Source organism: Phacochoerus africanus, chromosome 1, assembly GCF_016906955.1.
Source record: "Phacochoerus africanus isolate WHEZ1 chromosome 1, ROS_Pafr_v1, whole genome shotgun sequence".
NCBI lineage: Eukaryota > Metazoa > Chordata > Mammalia > Artiodactyla > Suidae > Phacochoerus > Phacochoerus africanus.
The window spans coordinates 87,283,452-87,301,108 of NC_062544.1; the positions used below are offsets into that span (position 1 = coordinate 87,283,452).

A 17,657-nucleotide genomic window follows, 5' to 3' on the forward strand; every position below is an offset into this window, starting at 1 on the left:
CAGTGGGTTAAGGATCCAGCATTGCCGTGAGCTGTGGTGTGGGTCACGAAGATGCAGCTTGGATCCTGCAGAGCTGTGGCTGTGGCATAGGCCAGCAGCTACAGCTCCAATTCGACCCCTAGCCTGGGAACTTCCATGTGTCATGGGGGCAGGGCTAAAAAGACCAAAAAAAAAAAATTTAATGTTTTTTTATTTAAATCATGCTCTTTACATTGTGATAGAGCAGGTGGAACTGTAATTCGTGCTTGACATTACATTTGATCAACATGGTGCACTTTTGACAGCTCTCTACAGTTTTCCATGCTTTTAAAGTTTTTAACACCTCTGTTGTTCCGACTGGGCAATAAGTGGTCCTCCACTCCATTACCGGGTAAAGGAGGAAAAAATTGGGGAAGTGGCTGCAGGCCAGGTACAGAGAGGTGGATTCAAAGACAGCTACCTCTGGCAGTTAACACTCCAATGAGCCAGATAATTCCCTAAGATTCATCCCAGTATGGTATGGGGAGGAGGGGAGGTTTCCACCCCTTTCCAACAAAAGTTAAAAGACTCTCATACTAAATGAAATAAGTCAGAAAGAGAAAGACAAATACCATATGATATCACTTATATCTGGGATCTGATATAAGGCACATATGAACCTTTCCACAGGAAAAGAAAATCATGGACTTGGAGAACCACTTGTGGTTGCCAAGGGGAGGAGGAGGGAGTGGGATGGACTGTGAATTAGGGGTTAATAGATGCAAACTATTGCATTTGGAGTGGATAAGCAATGAGATCCTGCTATATAGCACAGGGAACTATATCTAGTCACTTATGATGGAGCACAATAATGTGAGAAAAAGAATGTATATATGTAGGTGTGATTGGGTCACCTTGCTGTAGAGTAGAAAATTGACACAGTACTGTAAGCCAGCTATGATGGAAAAAATAAAAATCATTTAAAAAAAAAAAAAGACTGAAGCACGTGTGCTGAGCACTGAGCATGAAAGGAGGGAAGTTTAGCAAGGCTCTGGGTGGAACTTGGCTGCTTCACTTGGGGATGGGGGAGCGGAGCACAGAAATGCTTGTTAAGGAAGAATGGCTAGAACTGGGCATCTTACCACTCAGCCCCTGCTGCAGTCTGTCCAGCCAACCTTAAAGGTCTAAGTGGCCTTTCAGAGTGGCTGACCTTTGGGCCTCTCAGAAAGATTTCCCTAAGAAGATAAACTCCTAAGGGAAACTGTAAATGACCCATTGACTAGCATGCAACTCCCTGGCCCAGGACTGGATTCACAATGCTGAAGGAGGGTGATCCCCAGGGGAATGAGAAACTAACCCAGTGAGCTCTGGATAAATTCCTGCAGCCAGACCCACAGGTCTGGAGACCATCCCTAACCCTTCTGTTGAAACAGAAGGAGAATTCTAAATATATTATCCTTATTTTTTTAATGAAAGTAAAGTTGATTTACAATGTTGTGCCAATTTCTGCTCTACAGCACAATAACCCAGTTATATATATATATATATATATATATATATATATATACACACACACATTCCTTTTCTTTTTTTTTTTTTTTAATGGCCACACCTGAGGAATGTGGAAGTTTCCAGGATAGGGGTCAAACTGGAGCTCCAGCTACAGGCCTACACCACAGCCATGGCAACACCAGATCCTTAACTCACTGAGCAAGGCCAGGGATCAAACCTGTATCCTCACAGACCTGTATCCTCCTGCCACAGCAGGAATTCCACATTCCTTTTTTTATATTATCTTCCACCATGGTCTATCCCAAGAGATTGGATTTAGCTCCCCGTGCTATACAGTAGGACCTCATCGCCTATCCATTCTACATGTAATAGCTTACATCTACCAACCCCAGACTCCTTGATTGGGAGCTGCAGTGCCCTGGATTAAAATGAACTCCTTTATGAAAGTCTCTGCCTCAAGCCCAAGTCAACCAAAACTGCAAATCCCACAGCCCTAACTGAAAAGCAATGGGGACAGAGATGGGGGTTGGCTGTTGAATCAAGGGGACTCCCAAACTGAAATAGATGGTGGTAACAATGACTCTGCTGCCCCATGTAGGGCCTTGTGTGGATTGAGAGCACATGTGAGAGCACATGTGATTTGTTTTACTGAGTTGCATGCTGCCACATACTACTCAAAACTCAAAGTCATCTTTCTTACTTACAAGCCTTCCTTGTCTCTGCATCCTTGCTTTTTCCCTCCTCCATACCCCAACCTCAGCTGTTCTAAGGAGAATGATGACTAGGCATGGGACAAGATCTCCTTGTCCCCGAGGGGATCAAAGGCCACAAGCATCTATCCAAGCAGGGGAACTTCAGTGGGGAGAGACTCAAACTACTATGGCTTCGTTGGTTAAGGGTGCCAAAGTCATCCTCCAACCCAATCTGCAGGGAGAAGAGATGTCAGGATTCCGCTGGTGGGGCCTGTTCAAAGTGGAGAAGGAAAGTTTACAATATATTGAGAGTTCCCACTGTGGCTCAGCAGAAACAAACCTGACTAGTATCCATGAGGATGTGGGTTCCATCCCTGGCCTCAATCAGTGGGTTAAGAGTCTGGCATTTGCCGCGAGCTATGGTGTAGGTCACAGATGTAGCTCAGATCTGGCGTTGCTATGGCTGTGGCATAGGCCTGCAGCTGTAGCTCTGATTTGACACCTAGTCTGGGAATTTCCATATGCCATAGGAGTGGCCCTAAAATGTATTTTATATATATTTTTAATAGATATATTTACTTTAAAATTACATATAATAATATATAATTATATATAATTTACATATAATTTTATATATTAATATTGTATTATTAATATATTATATATAGATGTATATACAGTTTGTGTGGCTTTCACACTGGATGTACAGTTGGTATGGGTACTTTCCATGCCTGTATTGTAAATGTTTACAGACATTTGTGACCAAGAGAAGCCACATGTAGAGAATGCTAGTCCCCTTGGGGCCCCACAGCCCTAATGACCCCTTTGAGCTGCAAGTCTCTATCAGTAATGATTTTACCACTTAGAGTCTCTGGGCCTGGTTCACTAATCTGAAACTAATGGTCTTCACTGGTCTGCTGTGCCTTTCAACCCCAGTGAGAACTATGAAGGACCAACAAAGGGCAAAGTCACTCTATTCAGGGGGCAGATTTCAAGGTTATTCTCATGTCTCTGGCCAGAACTCCTCTGGATAAATCTGTTATAGTTTTACTGATTCTTGGACTATTGCCAATAGCCTGCCTGTTTGGTTGCCACTTGGAAAACTGCAGACTGGAAGATTAAAGACAGCACCTTTTGAGTCTGAAAACTATGGAAGCAAATCACAGCTGCTGAGTGGATGATTCAGGTAATTCATATAGATGCCCAGGAAAGAGTCCATTCTTCATTGAGAATGACTGAAATCAAGCTTCAGATTGAGCCAGACCCACGCAGATTGCCACCATCACTGCCTGGATCCATCACTGTTCCAGATATACACCCACCTTTAGACTGGGCACAAAGTAAAGCAGTTTGTGTTTCGGCAGGAGAGGCTACCACCACGTGCCAAACTTGTGACTCCTGCTACAAGCTGACCCATCTGGCTCATGGCCAGGGAGGACACATCACACACAGGGTATTGTCCCATGCTCCTGACATACTGACTACATGGAACATTGTCCCCTCTCAGAGTGGCTCATCCCACTGTTGACATATTTTCCATTTATGGAATTGCTATTACACACCAATCAGTCAGCTCCATCACGAGAGTATGGCCCATGAAATTAATCTGAGTCAAGTGCTGTGCTGTCTGGACCATTTTCAGTCTGACAGTGGTGTGCCTTATAGCACAAAGTTTACTCAACAGTGAGCTGTTAGCCAAGGCATTCAATGAACTTTTCCTGTTCCCAACCATCCACAGTCATCTGCTATTACCAAGCTTTGGAATAGCCTTCTCAAAAACCATCTACCTGGAAAACAAAAAAACAAAAAAAACCGTCTACCTGGACCTAGAAATTATCATGCTAAGTGAAGTTAGTCAGACAGTGAGATACCAACATCATATGCTATCACTTACGTGTGGAATCTAGAAAAAGGACACGATGAACTTCTTTGCATAATAGACACTGACTCACAGACTTTGAAAAACTTATAGTTTCCAAAGGAGACAGGTTGGGGGTGGGGGGAGGGGCCTGAGGTTTGAGATGGAAATGCTATAAAACTGGGTTGTAATGATCACAATTACAACTATAAATGTAATAAAATTCATTGAGGAAAAAAAAATCTACCTTCCTCACCAGCTCCTGGCTCACAAGTCTTAGTAAACCAGTTTTGTCACTGGATGCCACTGTTCCCCAAAAGTAATTGTCCCATCCTGCGTAATAATTAGAATGGGAGGAGTTGGAATTACATATACTTGTTTTGAAAATTCGAGACTCTGCCGTGACCACTCTTGAACATAAGTTGCCTTTTTCTCCCCTCCTCTAGATTTTAAGTTCCCTGAGTGGAAAGTCTACACCTTATCTGGAGTAATGTTTGATGCACTGCGAGTGTTCACAAATAACATAATTAATCTTCTAAGCCAAGAAGATTTCATTTAGGAAATCAGTTTATTTGTTCTGTTTTGTTTTTCTTTTCAATTAAATTAAATCTGGGCATTCAACGGTATAAGATTCAAATCATCAAAAACCATCCTACAGCTGTACTAAGAAGACCCATATTTTATTACCCTCTGAGAAAAAAAGCTCCTCAAGGACACCAAGCACTACATTGTGAATATTAAAAGTTAACTATTTAAAAGGTATATCAGCATTAAATAATTCTCAGTAATTTTCTCTTAGTAATTTAATTTTATCATAAGGAATGTGCCTGGTGGTTCACTAAGATAAATCAACAGCTATTAAGATGATTGTCTTGCCTATAATTACATTTAAAATGAAAAAATTTTAGAAAGCAGAGCATTATGCATTCTGCTAGGTTTTCTTATTCACACCCCTACTATGTAAATTTCCCCAATACCATCTTTGTAGATACTTTGATTTGAGTAAAATTTAAAGTATACTTGTTTTTTGGCCCCGCTCACTGCATGTGAAAGTTCCCAGACCAGGGATCGAACCCACACCACAGCAGCAAGCTGAGCTGCAGCAGTGACAATACCAAATCTTTAACCCACTAAGCCACAGGGGAACTCCTAAAGAATAATTTTTAAATTACATGTAAATATCAGTCAGTCTCTAAATTAAAAACCAGAAAAACAGTTGAATACTTACATTTTCTTTAAACATAACTATTAAAAAATGTCACTGATGACTGATTGGTATTTGTCCCAACATAATTAATACAAACTTAAATGAGATATTTAGCCCAGTTTTTATTTATCAACACAACACAGGCACACACACCCCTAATCTAAAAGCAAATAGAATGAAAGAGCTTAAAATGAATTAGCCAGTAACTAATCAAGTTTTGGGTTTTTTGGGTTTTTTTTTTTTTGTCTTTTGTCTTTTTAGGGCTGCACCCAGGGCATGTGGAGGTTCCCAGGCTAGGGGTCCAATCAGAACTATAGCTGCCGACCTATGCCAGAGCCACAGCAATGCCAAATCCAAGCCGCATCTGCGACCTGCACCACAGCTCACAGCATCATCAGATCCTTAACACACTGAGCGAGGCCAGGGATTGAACCCACAACCTCATGGTACCTAGTCGGATTCGTTTCTACTGCGCCATGGCGGGAACTCCTCAAGATTTTTTAATAAGATAGAATGTATGAAATATAACTTTTCTAAAACAGTACTCAATATTGGAATAGAGATATGAATATTATATTTTCTTTTTGAGATAAACTAAAATTATTCTGCTCTTTCTTTTCTTCTCTTATCAAGATTATATCCCTATACCATATAGGCTTATTTACGAGCTCTTACTTGTTTATACTAGACTCTTTCTAAAACAGTTTTGAGGCTGCCTAGAAAAATAAGTACCATTAGAGCCAAAAAAGTGAGGAATCAGGGCAAAGAGAAAATAAAGTTGGAATAAAATAAGATGAAACTTGGAGTTTCCGTTGTGGCACAGTGGTTAACAAATTTGACTAGGAACCATGAAGTTTCGGATTCGATCCCTGGCCTTGCTCAGTGGGTTAAGGATCCGGTGTTGCTGAGAGCTGTGGTGTAGGTTGCAGACTCGGCTCGGATCCCGAGTTGCTGTGTCTCTGGAGTAGGCCAGTGGCTACAGCTCTGATTAGACCCCTAGCCTTCGAACTTCCATATGCCAAGGGATCGGCCCTAGAAAAGGCAAAAAGACCAAAATAAATAACTAAATAAAATAAGAAGAAACTTGAAATAAAATATGTTCTTATAGCACAAAATGTATGCTCCAAGATCATGTTCAGAAACTACATGTGTTTCTCTGAATTGGCTGTAAGCTTCCTAGCAGCCAAATCAAAAAGACATGCACAGTCAGTACTAAATCATTGCTGTACATGAGGTAAAAACAAAGCAGATACTTATTTTTCATTTTGTTTGGGTTTTTTGACCACACTCACAGCTTGTAGAAGTTCTCAGCTGGGATTAGACCCTACCCGCAGCAGCAACCCAAGCAGCTGCAGTGACAACACGGGAGCCTTAACCCACAAGAGAGCTCCACAAACCAGATACTTTGATGAAACACAGTTATTTTGTTTAGAAAGAATGGGTTTCCTTATAAAGAGGATGTGTGTGACAAAAATAAATAACAGCCATATGGGCGTGCTATTTTTAAAAAAATCTACATTTCACAAGCAGTTTGTATAATAGTGCACCTTGGTGTCAACCAAAGGCAGCGCAGCTTGGTAAATTCTGTGATGGCCTAAAATGATGTTAGATAATTATGCAGCCTTGGGTTGACCTGACTTGATCAAAGAATAAAGCTTAGAGTAGCTTGACTATTGAACAATCTTGCTCTCTCAAAACTGAAACCATACCTGCTCCCCCAGGGAAAGCCTTCTAAGCTTGACATGGACCAGACTGACAGTACTATGTATACATATTCAGAATGAGATAGGGGTTGTCCACCTCCCAGGCTCCTAGCACACTCCAATTTAATCACCTGCAACAGTGGTTCTCAAACCTGAATATATGTCAGAATCGCTGAAGGGCTTGTTAAAATTTCTAGACCCCCAATCCCAAGTTCCTAATTCAATTGATCTGGGGTGGGCCTTAGAATGTGCTTCTTCTTCTTCTTTTTTTTTTTTTTTTTTTAAGGGCAGCATATGGAGGTCCCAGGCTAGGGGCCGAATCAGAGCTACAGCTGCCAGCCTATACCACAGCCACAGCAACGCTGGATCTGAGCTGCCTCTGAGACCTACACCACAGAAGTTCCCATCGTGGCACAGCAGAAACGAATCAGACTAGGAACCATGAGGTTGCAGGTTTGATCCTTGGCCTTGCTCAGTGGGTTAAGGATCCGGTGTTCCTGTGAGCTCTGGTGGAGGTCAGAGACGCATTTTGGATCTGTTGTTGCTGTGACTGTGCCATAGGCCAGCAAGTCTAGCTCCGATTAGACCCCTAGCCTGGGAACCTCCATATGCCGCCAGTGCGGCCCTAAAAAAAAATTAAATAAAAATTTTAAAAAGACAAAGGAAAACTACACCGCAGCTCACGGCAACGCCAGATCCCCAACCCACTGAGGGAGGCCAGGGATCAAACCCTCAACCTAATGGTTACTAATCAGATTCATTTCCGCTGTGCCACAACAGGAACTCCAGAATGTGCATTTCTAGCATGTTCCCAAGTCATACGGATGACGGTGAAAGAATCACATTCTGATAACACAGGTCTGTCTCTTCCAGCTGTTAGCACACTTCTTCTCTCAAGAGGCAAAAAATAAATATCATGGGCCTTGCAAGCTATTCAGTATCTGATGCACATATATAGTTGTAAAAACAGCCATAGACAATTCTTAAAAGGGCATGCATGTGACCCAGCAATCCCACTCCTAGGCATACATCCAGAGAAAATTCTAATTTGAAAGGAAGGTGCCTCATTAGCACAATAAGTAGCACATCAGTTTCATAATTGGAAAGGATACATGCACCCCTATGTTCGCTGCAGCACTATTCACAATAGTCAAGACATGAAAGTAACCTAAATGTCCACTGACAGATGAATGGATAAAGAAGAAGAGGTATATTTATACAATGGAATACTATTCACCCATAAAAAAGGATGAAATAATGCCATTTGCAGCCACATGGGTGGACCTAAAGATTACCATACTAAGTGAAGTAAGTCAGAAAAAGGAAGACAAAACACCATATAATATCACTTATATGTGTAATCTAAAATATGGCACAAAGAACTTATCTATGAAACAGCAACAGACTCACAAACATGGAAAACAAACTTGGGTTATCAGAAGGGAAAGGGAGGAAAGGAGGAATAAATTACGAGTTTTGGACTAGCAGATATGAATTACCATATATAAAATAGATAAACAACAAGGTCCTAGTATATGGCATAGGGAACTATATTCCATATGCTACAATAAACCATAATAGAAAAGAATTGCAAAAAAGAATATGAGTGTGTGTGTATGTGAACCACTGCTGTATGCCTGAAACTAACATTGCAAATCAACTACACTTCCATTTTAAAAGGTCAGGGGGCTGGGGTGGAGAGTCATGTAAAAATATTTACAAAAACAGGTGGTAGACAGGATTTGACCCATAGCCAGCTAATCCTGATTTACATGAGCCTGCTGAGAACTGTAAGCCCATGCACAAACCAAAAAGCTCTGCTTCACTACTGGCCTTATCGTAGTGCCTGAAGGCTGCCAGCAAAGTGTCAAAGTTTTGGTAGTTAACTTTCTTCAAGTGATGTCTCGCGGCTGCAATGAGGGCTCGCTCTCTGTCCTTGCCTCGGAGATACTCGCCTGGAAGTCTTCTGTGAATGAGATCACCAGCTCCTATTGAAGAGGGGGAAAAAGTCTTTTATCGGAATTTAAAGGCAGTCACTATTATTCCCATCCTAAAAAGAGATCTAGCAACTCATGTGAATGAAAAAAACCTAACTCCAATACTATTACACAGCATGACAGAAAAATCTTGTATAAAAAAAAAAAATGTACAAAGCAATTGATAAAAACAAATGCTTCTGCTTTATGTGAGTTCTCTGCTCAATGAAACAAATCTGAAGAAATGAATTTTATGGGGCAATCGTCAACCCCACTCAGCTGTCAAGCCCTTTCCTAAGATGGCCAAGCCCTTGCCTGTCTACCTCTAAGCAGACATTTGTCTACAAACTTGAGGATCTGCAAGCTGGGGCTAATTCCATGTGGGGGCCATTCTGTGTGCCTCAGGGTCGATTAAACTTCTGAAAAAATGGACACAAATCCCCTGCTCCTTTCTAACAGGAGTTTCCAATCTTCATGTCACGTCCCCATTTCTCAATCTTGCTTCCTCTACACTATTAACAGCCAAAGAGACCTGCCTCATCCATAGCTCCATTAACTGAGTCCTGACCCACAACCACCTGTAATTACCTCACCAGTCTACCTGCTACAACCCCTAGACCCAGCCCTTACTTCCACTTTTCTTTCATGACTTAAAGGAACTTCCCTGTATACATACATACTCCCTACAAACCCCATTCCTTGGATATTAATGGGACAGAGATCAGACCAGAGTTAACCAGATGTGATGGCTTGGTGGATGTCACTGGAAGAGACCTTTTGCCTCTATTCTTTTTCCCCTGGTCTATTACACTTCTTCCTTCCTGCTTCCTTGAGGCAAGGACATGCTGGCTACTGGCTGCAATATCCTGGGTAGGCTGATTTAAATTGCAACAACTTAAATTGTTAAATTCAAGGCTACTCGTATTTATACCTACCTTGTACAAGACACTATATTAAATATTAAGCTCTATCAAGTGTCTGTTTTAATAGATATTTGCAGCACCTCTATGTTTATTATAAAATCAGGAGCTAATTCTACACGTTCCAATTAAAGTTTTCTTTCTAAGGGTAGACCCTGAGTATGGGTGAAAATCTCACAATCAGTGCTGGTTCCAGGAACTGGGGAAGTGCCAGAACAAGATCATCTGAAATGGGGTCAGTTACCATCAGACCATCCTTGGCCAAAACCCAAGCAGGGCTCTGCGAGACCCAGCAATCAGAATGGTTAGGGGTGACTTTTGACAAATAAACGTGGCTTCCTCTCCTCCTCATTCCTTCCCATGATGTAAACCTTTTGGTGGGGCGGGGGCGGGAGACGACTCTTCTGTATAAGGAGGTCCCTCCTCTTCCATAAGATGGTTCTTGATTAAGGTTTTTTACCTTGAGAGGCCTTTCCTCTTTATTAATATCCAAAAATAACCAATGGAATGGTTGTATCTCCAACTCCACTTGGTTTTCCCAGCACAACTCCCACCCCCTGCCAGGGATAACCACCTAGTGAGTGAGATATACCCTGATACCTTCTTCTGCTTTCACCCTGAGAGAATATTTCTGACCCTCAGGTCAAATCACTGGCAATTACACAAGAACCATCTCTAAGGAGTTGAAATCTAGAGTGGAATTTCTGGCCCTGAGAGAGAGGCCCATGACCGGGATCCCACACCAGGGCATCAGAAAAGCAAGCTCCTCATCTGTGCCCCACCTGCAACCGGTTCCCAGATACACCACTGCCCACCTGTCCTGGAGTCTCCTTCCTGTTGCCCCTGCCCTGGTGCATTCTGGGAGCTGGACACAGCCCTTGTACCTCCCTGTAAGCATCTTAACATAACCAGCAACCCCAGGCCCGAGGGATGAAGCCTTCTCTGTGCAGTTGCCTTTATTACACTAAGTAAGGCTGAGGAAGAAATCCAAGCCCAGTAAAGAAACCAGTTATGTCCTCGGAAGCAGGCAGACCCTGAAGCTTTCCACAGAATAGATGTTATTAGCTAACCTCAATAGTAGTCACAAAAGACAGCTGGAGTTAATCTGTGTCCATCCTGAGCTCCATGAAAAGTCTAGAGAGATCTGTCCTCTTTCATAGTTGCAACGTACAGCGTAAAGGCCGATACTGTCACATGTGGTTTTTAAACTATTAATGTCAGTGTTCTCTGGTTTCTTTTTTTTTTTTTTTTCTTTTTATGGCCACAACTGTGGCCTATGGAAGTTCCCAGGTCAGTGCTAGAATCAGAGCTACAGCTGCAGCCGCATCTGCAACCTATGCCACACTGTGTGGCAACACTGTATCCTTCACCCAATGAGTGAGGCCATGGATCCAACCTGCATCCTCAAGGACACTATGTTGAGTTCTCAACCCACTGAGCCACAGCAGGAACTCCTTGTTTGCATTTTATAACAATATCTTATCATGCAATTTATAAGAATAACATAGCTCAACTATTAGGAAAGTTGTCGATGCTATCTACCAATGTGATGAACTATGTGTTGATAAACTATGTGCTGGAATACAATGTACTGTGCCCTAGACCCCAAGAATGCAACAGACAGCAAACATGAACCTGCCCTCCAGTACACAGCTCACGAGGATCACCTACTCTTTCTTCAGGCTAATGGATGGGTTTCCTAAATCATCCCTTACTCACTCCTAAAGGTATGAAGAGCCTCTAAGACGGGCAGGCATCCACTAAACATACAACAGTTGATCTAAAAACAGAACAAAAATACGATCTCCTAACGTGGTGATTCATAGTGTTCTAAAGCACTATGTTGCATAAGCTCAATAAATATTTATTTTATTTGTCAGTGAGTGGGTTTTAGCCAACATGTTTTCAGTAGTGGTTCTTAAACCGTAGTGTACATGAGAGCTACTGAGTCAGACTATCTGGGCATGGGTCCCAGGGACCTGTATATTTAATAAACTCCCTGGGTGATTTTAATGCAGGCCGACTGCAAACTTTATTTTGAAAACCGCTAATAAATACCCCAATCCCAATAAGCTTTAGCATAGTTTTCTCTTTTGAAGGCTGCTGTTTAGATTGCTTAGGACTAAAAACACTATCCTGATAAGTTTCCTCTGCCACTTTATAGGCTGAGTCACGGACTGGCTGGCGGGAATAGTGGTTCTTAAAAACATGATTGTAGAGTACAGTGTTTTCTTGAACTTGAATGTCCCTACAGTTCATCTGGGAATATTGTTAATATGCAGTCTTAAGAGTTCTCCAGTAGTGCAGCAAGTTAAGGACCCACCGTTGGAACTGCTGTGGCTCAGGTCACTGCTGTGGTGTGGGTTCGATCCCTGGCTGGGAAATTTCTGCATGCTATGGGGGCAGCCAAAAAAATTTTAATTTAAAAAAAAAATTTTTAAATGCAGTTTCTGATTCAGTATGTCTGGAATGGAGCCTGAGATTCTGCATTTCTAAGAACCTTGCAGAGGACACCAACACTGGCCAACCACAACCACATTTTGAGTAACAGGGCCCTAGTATAATATTTACATTCATTAAAAAACTGCCTCACTTCACTTTGGCTTGTTTAATACAGGCCTTATTTCTTTTCTTTTCTTTTTTTTTTTTTTTTTTTTGGTCTTTTGTCTTTATAGGGCCACACCCGCGGCATATGGAGGTTCCCAGGCTAGGGGTCCAGTCAGAGCTGTTGCAGCTGGCCTATGCCCTAGCGACAGCAACGCCAGATCTGAGCCACGTCTGCAACCTACACCACAGCTCTTGGCAACGCTGGATCCTTAACCCACTGAGTGAGGCCAGGGATCGAACACACAACCTCATGGTTCCTAGTTGGGTTTGTTTCCACTGTGCCAGGACGGGAAGTCCAAGGCCTTATTTATTTTCTAAATATTCTGAGCCTTAACTACACTAAAGGAATTCATTATAAGGGCTTTAGTCTGTACCTAGTTCAAATGTAATAGAAAATAAATTTTGTTTCTTTCTTGTGCTACAAATTGTTCTTATTAATGTTAATGTAATATTTTAAGCCTTAAAATTGGAAGCTTGGAGGGAAGGAGATTATGAATTTAACAGCATAATTTTAGGGTGATTTTGTTGTTTGCTTTTTAAGAAGAAAGTGTATATGTTTACCATACTCGTCAGGACGGAGACAAGCCCCAAATGTGTGGTCAGGGGGAACAGTCATCGTTTCTGCAATGCTATCAAAGAAAAAAAATCCTTTAGTGAAAATACCCACCACACGGCATCCCTGGAATTTAAAAGGTGTTTGTCATATGTTTTTAATCGCCTATATTTTCTCCTATAACCAAACTATGAAGATCAAACAGAAGTTCTCCAATAGATCTTTTGTCTAATCTTCCACTTGCATTAGCAATGGCTGAGTGCTGTCACCTGCTTTCAGTAGCCCAGACTGAAAAAGAAAAAAAACAGAACAACAGAACATATTCAAGACAGAATTACGGAAGTAAATATATATCTAGATATAGACATAGATATAGATGGGTCCTGGGTGATGGAAAACAGCAAATGTCACCACGGAAAATAAAAAAAAAAAAAATTTAATAAGGGAAATAAAAAATAAAGCAGTCTCTCCGTACTTTCTAGAACATAGGCCTCACTGAAAGGTTTTTTTTGTTTGTTTGTTTGTTTTGCTTTTTAGGGCCGCATTTGCGACATATCGATGGGGTCAAATTGGAGCTGCAGCTGCTGGCCTACACCACAGTCACAACAACGCAGGATCCTAGCCGCATCTATAACCTACACCACAGCTCACGGAAACGCCAAATCCTTAATCCACTGAGCAAGGTCAGGGATAAAACCCGCATCCTCATGGATACTAGTCAGATCCGTTTCCACTGAGCCATGTCGGGAATTTCTGAAAGTTTTGTATGTGCAGATGATTACTTACATATATAGAGATATCATGCTAAATATATATATATTTCTTTGTTTATAAATAAATATCACAGATAATATCAGAGATACCACAGTAAATATATGTATATCAGAGATATACACTGTAAATATATATATATGCCTTTGTTTATAAATAAATTCCTTTTGTCCAGATAGATAGATAGATAGATAGGCACATGCAGAGAGACAGGGAAGAGAGGAAAAAAATGAAATTTCTAATATCCCAGAAATAACGCTTTATACAAAATTCATCCTCCCTCTTCTTCAAATACCCTCTCCATTTTGGAGGGCTCAGCACTTTCCTGAAACCTCAAACTCGATAGAGGCTAACAGAGTTCCCTTATTAAGACAAAAGGAATATTCTTAATAGGTAGAATCTCATAGAACACAGGCCAAAATTTACCACAAGAGTTTTTTTAAAATTTGATCCAAAAAACATTATTAGGAGTTCCCACCATGGCTAAGTGGTTAACGAACCCGACTAGGAACCATGAGGTTGTGGGTTCGATCCCTGGCCTTGTTCAGTGGGTTAAGGATCTGGCGTTGCCAAGAGCTCTGGTGTAGGTTGCAGACGCGGCTCGGATCCCGCATTGCTGTGGCTATGGTATAGGCTGGCAGCTACAGCTCTGATTAGACCCCTAGCCTGGGAACCTACATATGCCACGGGATGTGGCCCTAGAAAAGGCAAAAAGACAAAAAAAAATTATCAATCCTAAATTAATCACTGACTTACGGATCTAGGACTCTTCCAAGTTTATGTTGAAATTTTTCTTTGAAATCATCAGCTCTCTTGGATTCAATCTTTGCTCCTCTTTTCCTATAAAATTAGAAAATTGTCAGGCATCTCTGTTACCTAAAGTATTCATGGCTACCAAACATGCATTTGGTGAAGTGTACCATTGTATCACTTGATCCATCAAAAAATAAATCCAGGGAGTTCCCATTGTGGCACAGAGGAAATGAATCCAACTGGTATCCTTGAAGATGAGCATTTGACTCCTGGCCTCACTCAGTGGGCTGGGGATCTGGTGGTGTGGCTGTGACCTGTGGTGTGGTTAGAAGACACGGCTTGGATCCCACGTTGCTGTGGCTGTGGCGTAGGCCATCAGCTGTAACTCCGATTGGACCCCTTGTCTGGGAACTTCCATATGCCTCGGGTGCGGCCCTAAAAAGCAAATAAATAAATAAATAAATCCAGCTTCAAAAGAGATAATATGTTAAAAAGAAAACCTTATGTATCCTTCTATCATATTTATTCTATTATAAAGATACGTTTAGAATAGAACATTTTGATTAAAGAATAAGACAAGCAGACACAAAATTTTACAGTAAACAAAACCAGTGTTAACATCATTACTATAAATGCAACTTCTAAAATTGCTAAAAGAAAATTAAGCATCAAAGAATTAAGTGAACAAAGGATATAAACAAATAACTCACATCTGGTAGGCAAATATGTGGAGAAATTCTGATACTCTCCAGTAATAAAAGAAATATAAAAGAACAACAAAACATCACTTTTAATATAGTACATAAGTAAATAGAGAATATTTAACTTTGGCAAAAAGTATGGTAAAACACTTAGAGATTGCTAGTGCAAATTGCTCTAATCCTTTTGGAAATAATTTGGTAACATGATTCAAAAAGCATAAAAATGTTCACCCTCTTTTCTCTACATCTAGAAACCAATCATAAGGAGATAATGCACATAATTAAAAGTGTGAAAAAGTTATTTTTCTAAAAATGCTTATAGCCTCATTGACTATTTTGGAAAAAAGAAAACAATCTAAATGTTCAGTCATAGAGAGTATTTAATTATGTCACATTAACAAGAACATACTCTGTGCTCATTCTAAATGTTGGTTATTAAGAATACACAGCAATATAAAATTATTTCATGTTTAGTGAAAAGGTGGGATATAAAATGGGTTTGCACTCTGATTAAAGCTATACAAAAATCTACACAGGAAGCCACACTAGGAAGAAATAGACTAAAAAAATAATAACGGTTGAATTAAGGTGACAGGATTATGGGTGATTTTATTTTGCCAATTTTCTGTAATATAATTTCATCACCTCTATCACTGTGATTAAATAAGATTTCTTTTGAGAACAGTAAAATTACACCACTATTTAATAACACTAAAATTAATAAATTCTCTATTGTTTTGCTAAGACTAAACACAATGAACATTAAATTCTTAAACTCCATTTGCTTTTAAAACTATTTCCTGTTCTGTAGAAATATGAAACTGAATAAATTTCTGGAGAAGAGTGACACTCTGTGGAGAAACGAAAGATGAAATATAAAGTAATTTATCTCTTATTTCTTCATTTACTTCCCGTTAGTTCAAAAAAGGGAAAAAAGAACAATGTGGAGAAAATCACAATAAATCAGTGGCAGTTTGAGCTGTAATTTGGACACAAAGTTGACAATCTAAAAACCAGCTCCAAAAGTTTGAGAACCATTGGTATCAGCAATTGATAGTCAATGTGAAACAAAATTAAACAAACAAAAAAACCAAGAAAATACAAGAAACTCATTTATGTTTTTAAATATATTCCTTCAACAATTATCAACTAAGGACATAAACTGAGGGGTCTTTTTTTTTACCTTTTTTTGACTAAAAATATGCTTTTATTACATTTTAAAAATGACAGAGAAGCTTAAAAAATAATTTAAAAAAGTAAAAATCAGCTCCAAGGGGTGTAATTAGGAACATGCAGGGATGGTAAGGGGAGAGATTCTAAGTCATGGAGCCTATACTTTTCAGCCTCAAAATGCCTGGATTATGTTTCCGAAAGAATCAGGAAGTGTTTGTGAGCAGCCATGTATGTCAGAATATCAACAACTGTAACATCAGTATACACCTCACAGTATTCACTAACCAATTCAGAGTAAAGTCTTCTGTGTGCAAGTGAATTTTTTCTTTCAAACACACACACACACTGCCTACCATTTTGAGATTCTAACTGATTCTTCAGACCAAAGGTCATAAACAAGATAGACAGAAGTAGTTTTATGGAGAAAATATATCCCTTCAAAGTTAGGAGCAAACTAAATTTATGTTAAAATGGTGCATATCAAATTGAGATGTAAACAAAATACAAATAGTCTTATAGACATAGAAGGAAAACTTATGGTTACCAAAGGGAAGGGATAAATTGGGAGTTTGAGACTAACATATACACACTACTACATATAAACTAGATAGACAAAAAGGACTCACTGTATAGCACAGGGAACTATATTTAATATCTTGTAATAATCTATAATGGAAAAGAATCTGAAAAATACATTTATACATATATATGTATGTATTTATAACTGACTCACTTTGCTGTACACCTAAAATTAACACAACATTGTAAATCAATTAAAAAATAAATTTAAAAAAAAGAGAAGAAAATAGGAACAAAAAAATTGAGATACAAACACGCTTTATTCTAGGTTTATAATAACAATCACACTGAAGAATGAAGTAGTGAATTCTTTTTGAAATTCAATAAACCGAGGGAATAAAGAACCTCTACTATTTCAGCAATAATTTTCCAACTAAGTTTTGAAATACAGAAAGTATGATCAAATAAAACATTGCACCATAAATGAAGTTTCCTTGGGGGCAGAGAAAAGTTGGCAGGAAATGTATCCTGCAAATTGCTTGCTTTTATAAATTTGGTGTGTTTTTCTATGACTATCCCAAAGCACTGATAAATATGTCCTTGTTAGAGTTCCCATTGTGGTGCAGCAGGAACAAATCTGACTAGTATCCATGAAGATGTGGGTTCAATCCCTGGCCTCACTCAGTGGGTTAAGAATCCAGTGTTGCCATAAGCTATGGTGTAGGTCACAGACAAGGCTCAGATCCCAAGCTGC

General features: G+C 39.9%; 1 protein-coding gene across 1 annotated transcript in view; it reads right to left on the reverse strand.

The window, feature by feature from the left end:
• EFHB (EF-hand domain family member B) overlaps positions 1–17,657 on the reverse strand; it is a 62,043-nt gene that overhangs the window by 11,053 nt on the left and 33,333 nt on the right. The window contains 3 exon segments of the mRNA XM_047769056.1: positions 8,764–8,918; positions 12,995–13,062; positions 14,514–14,597. Coding sequence (XP_047625012.1) covers positions 8,764–8,918; positions 12,995–13,062; positions 14,514–14,597 — 307 coding nt within the window.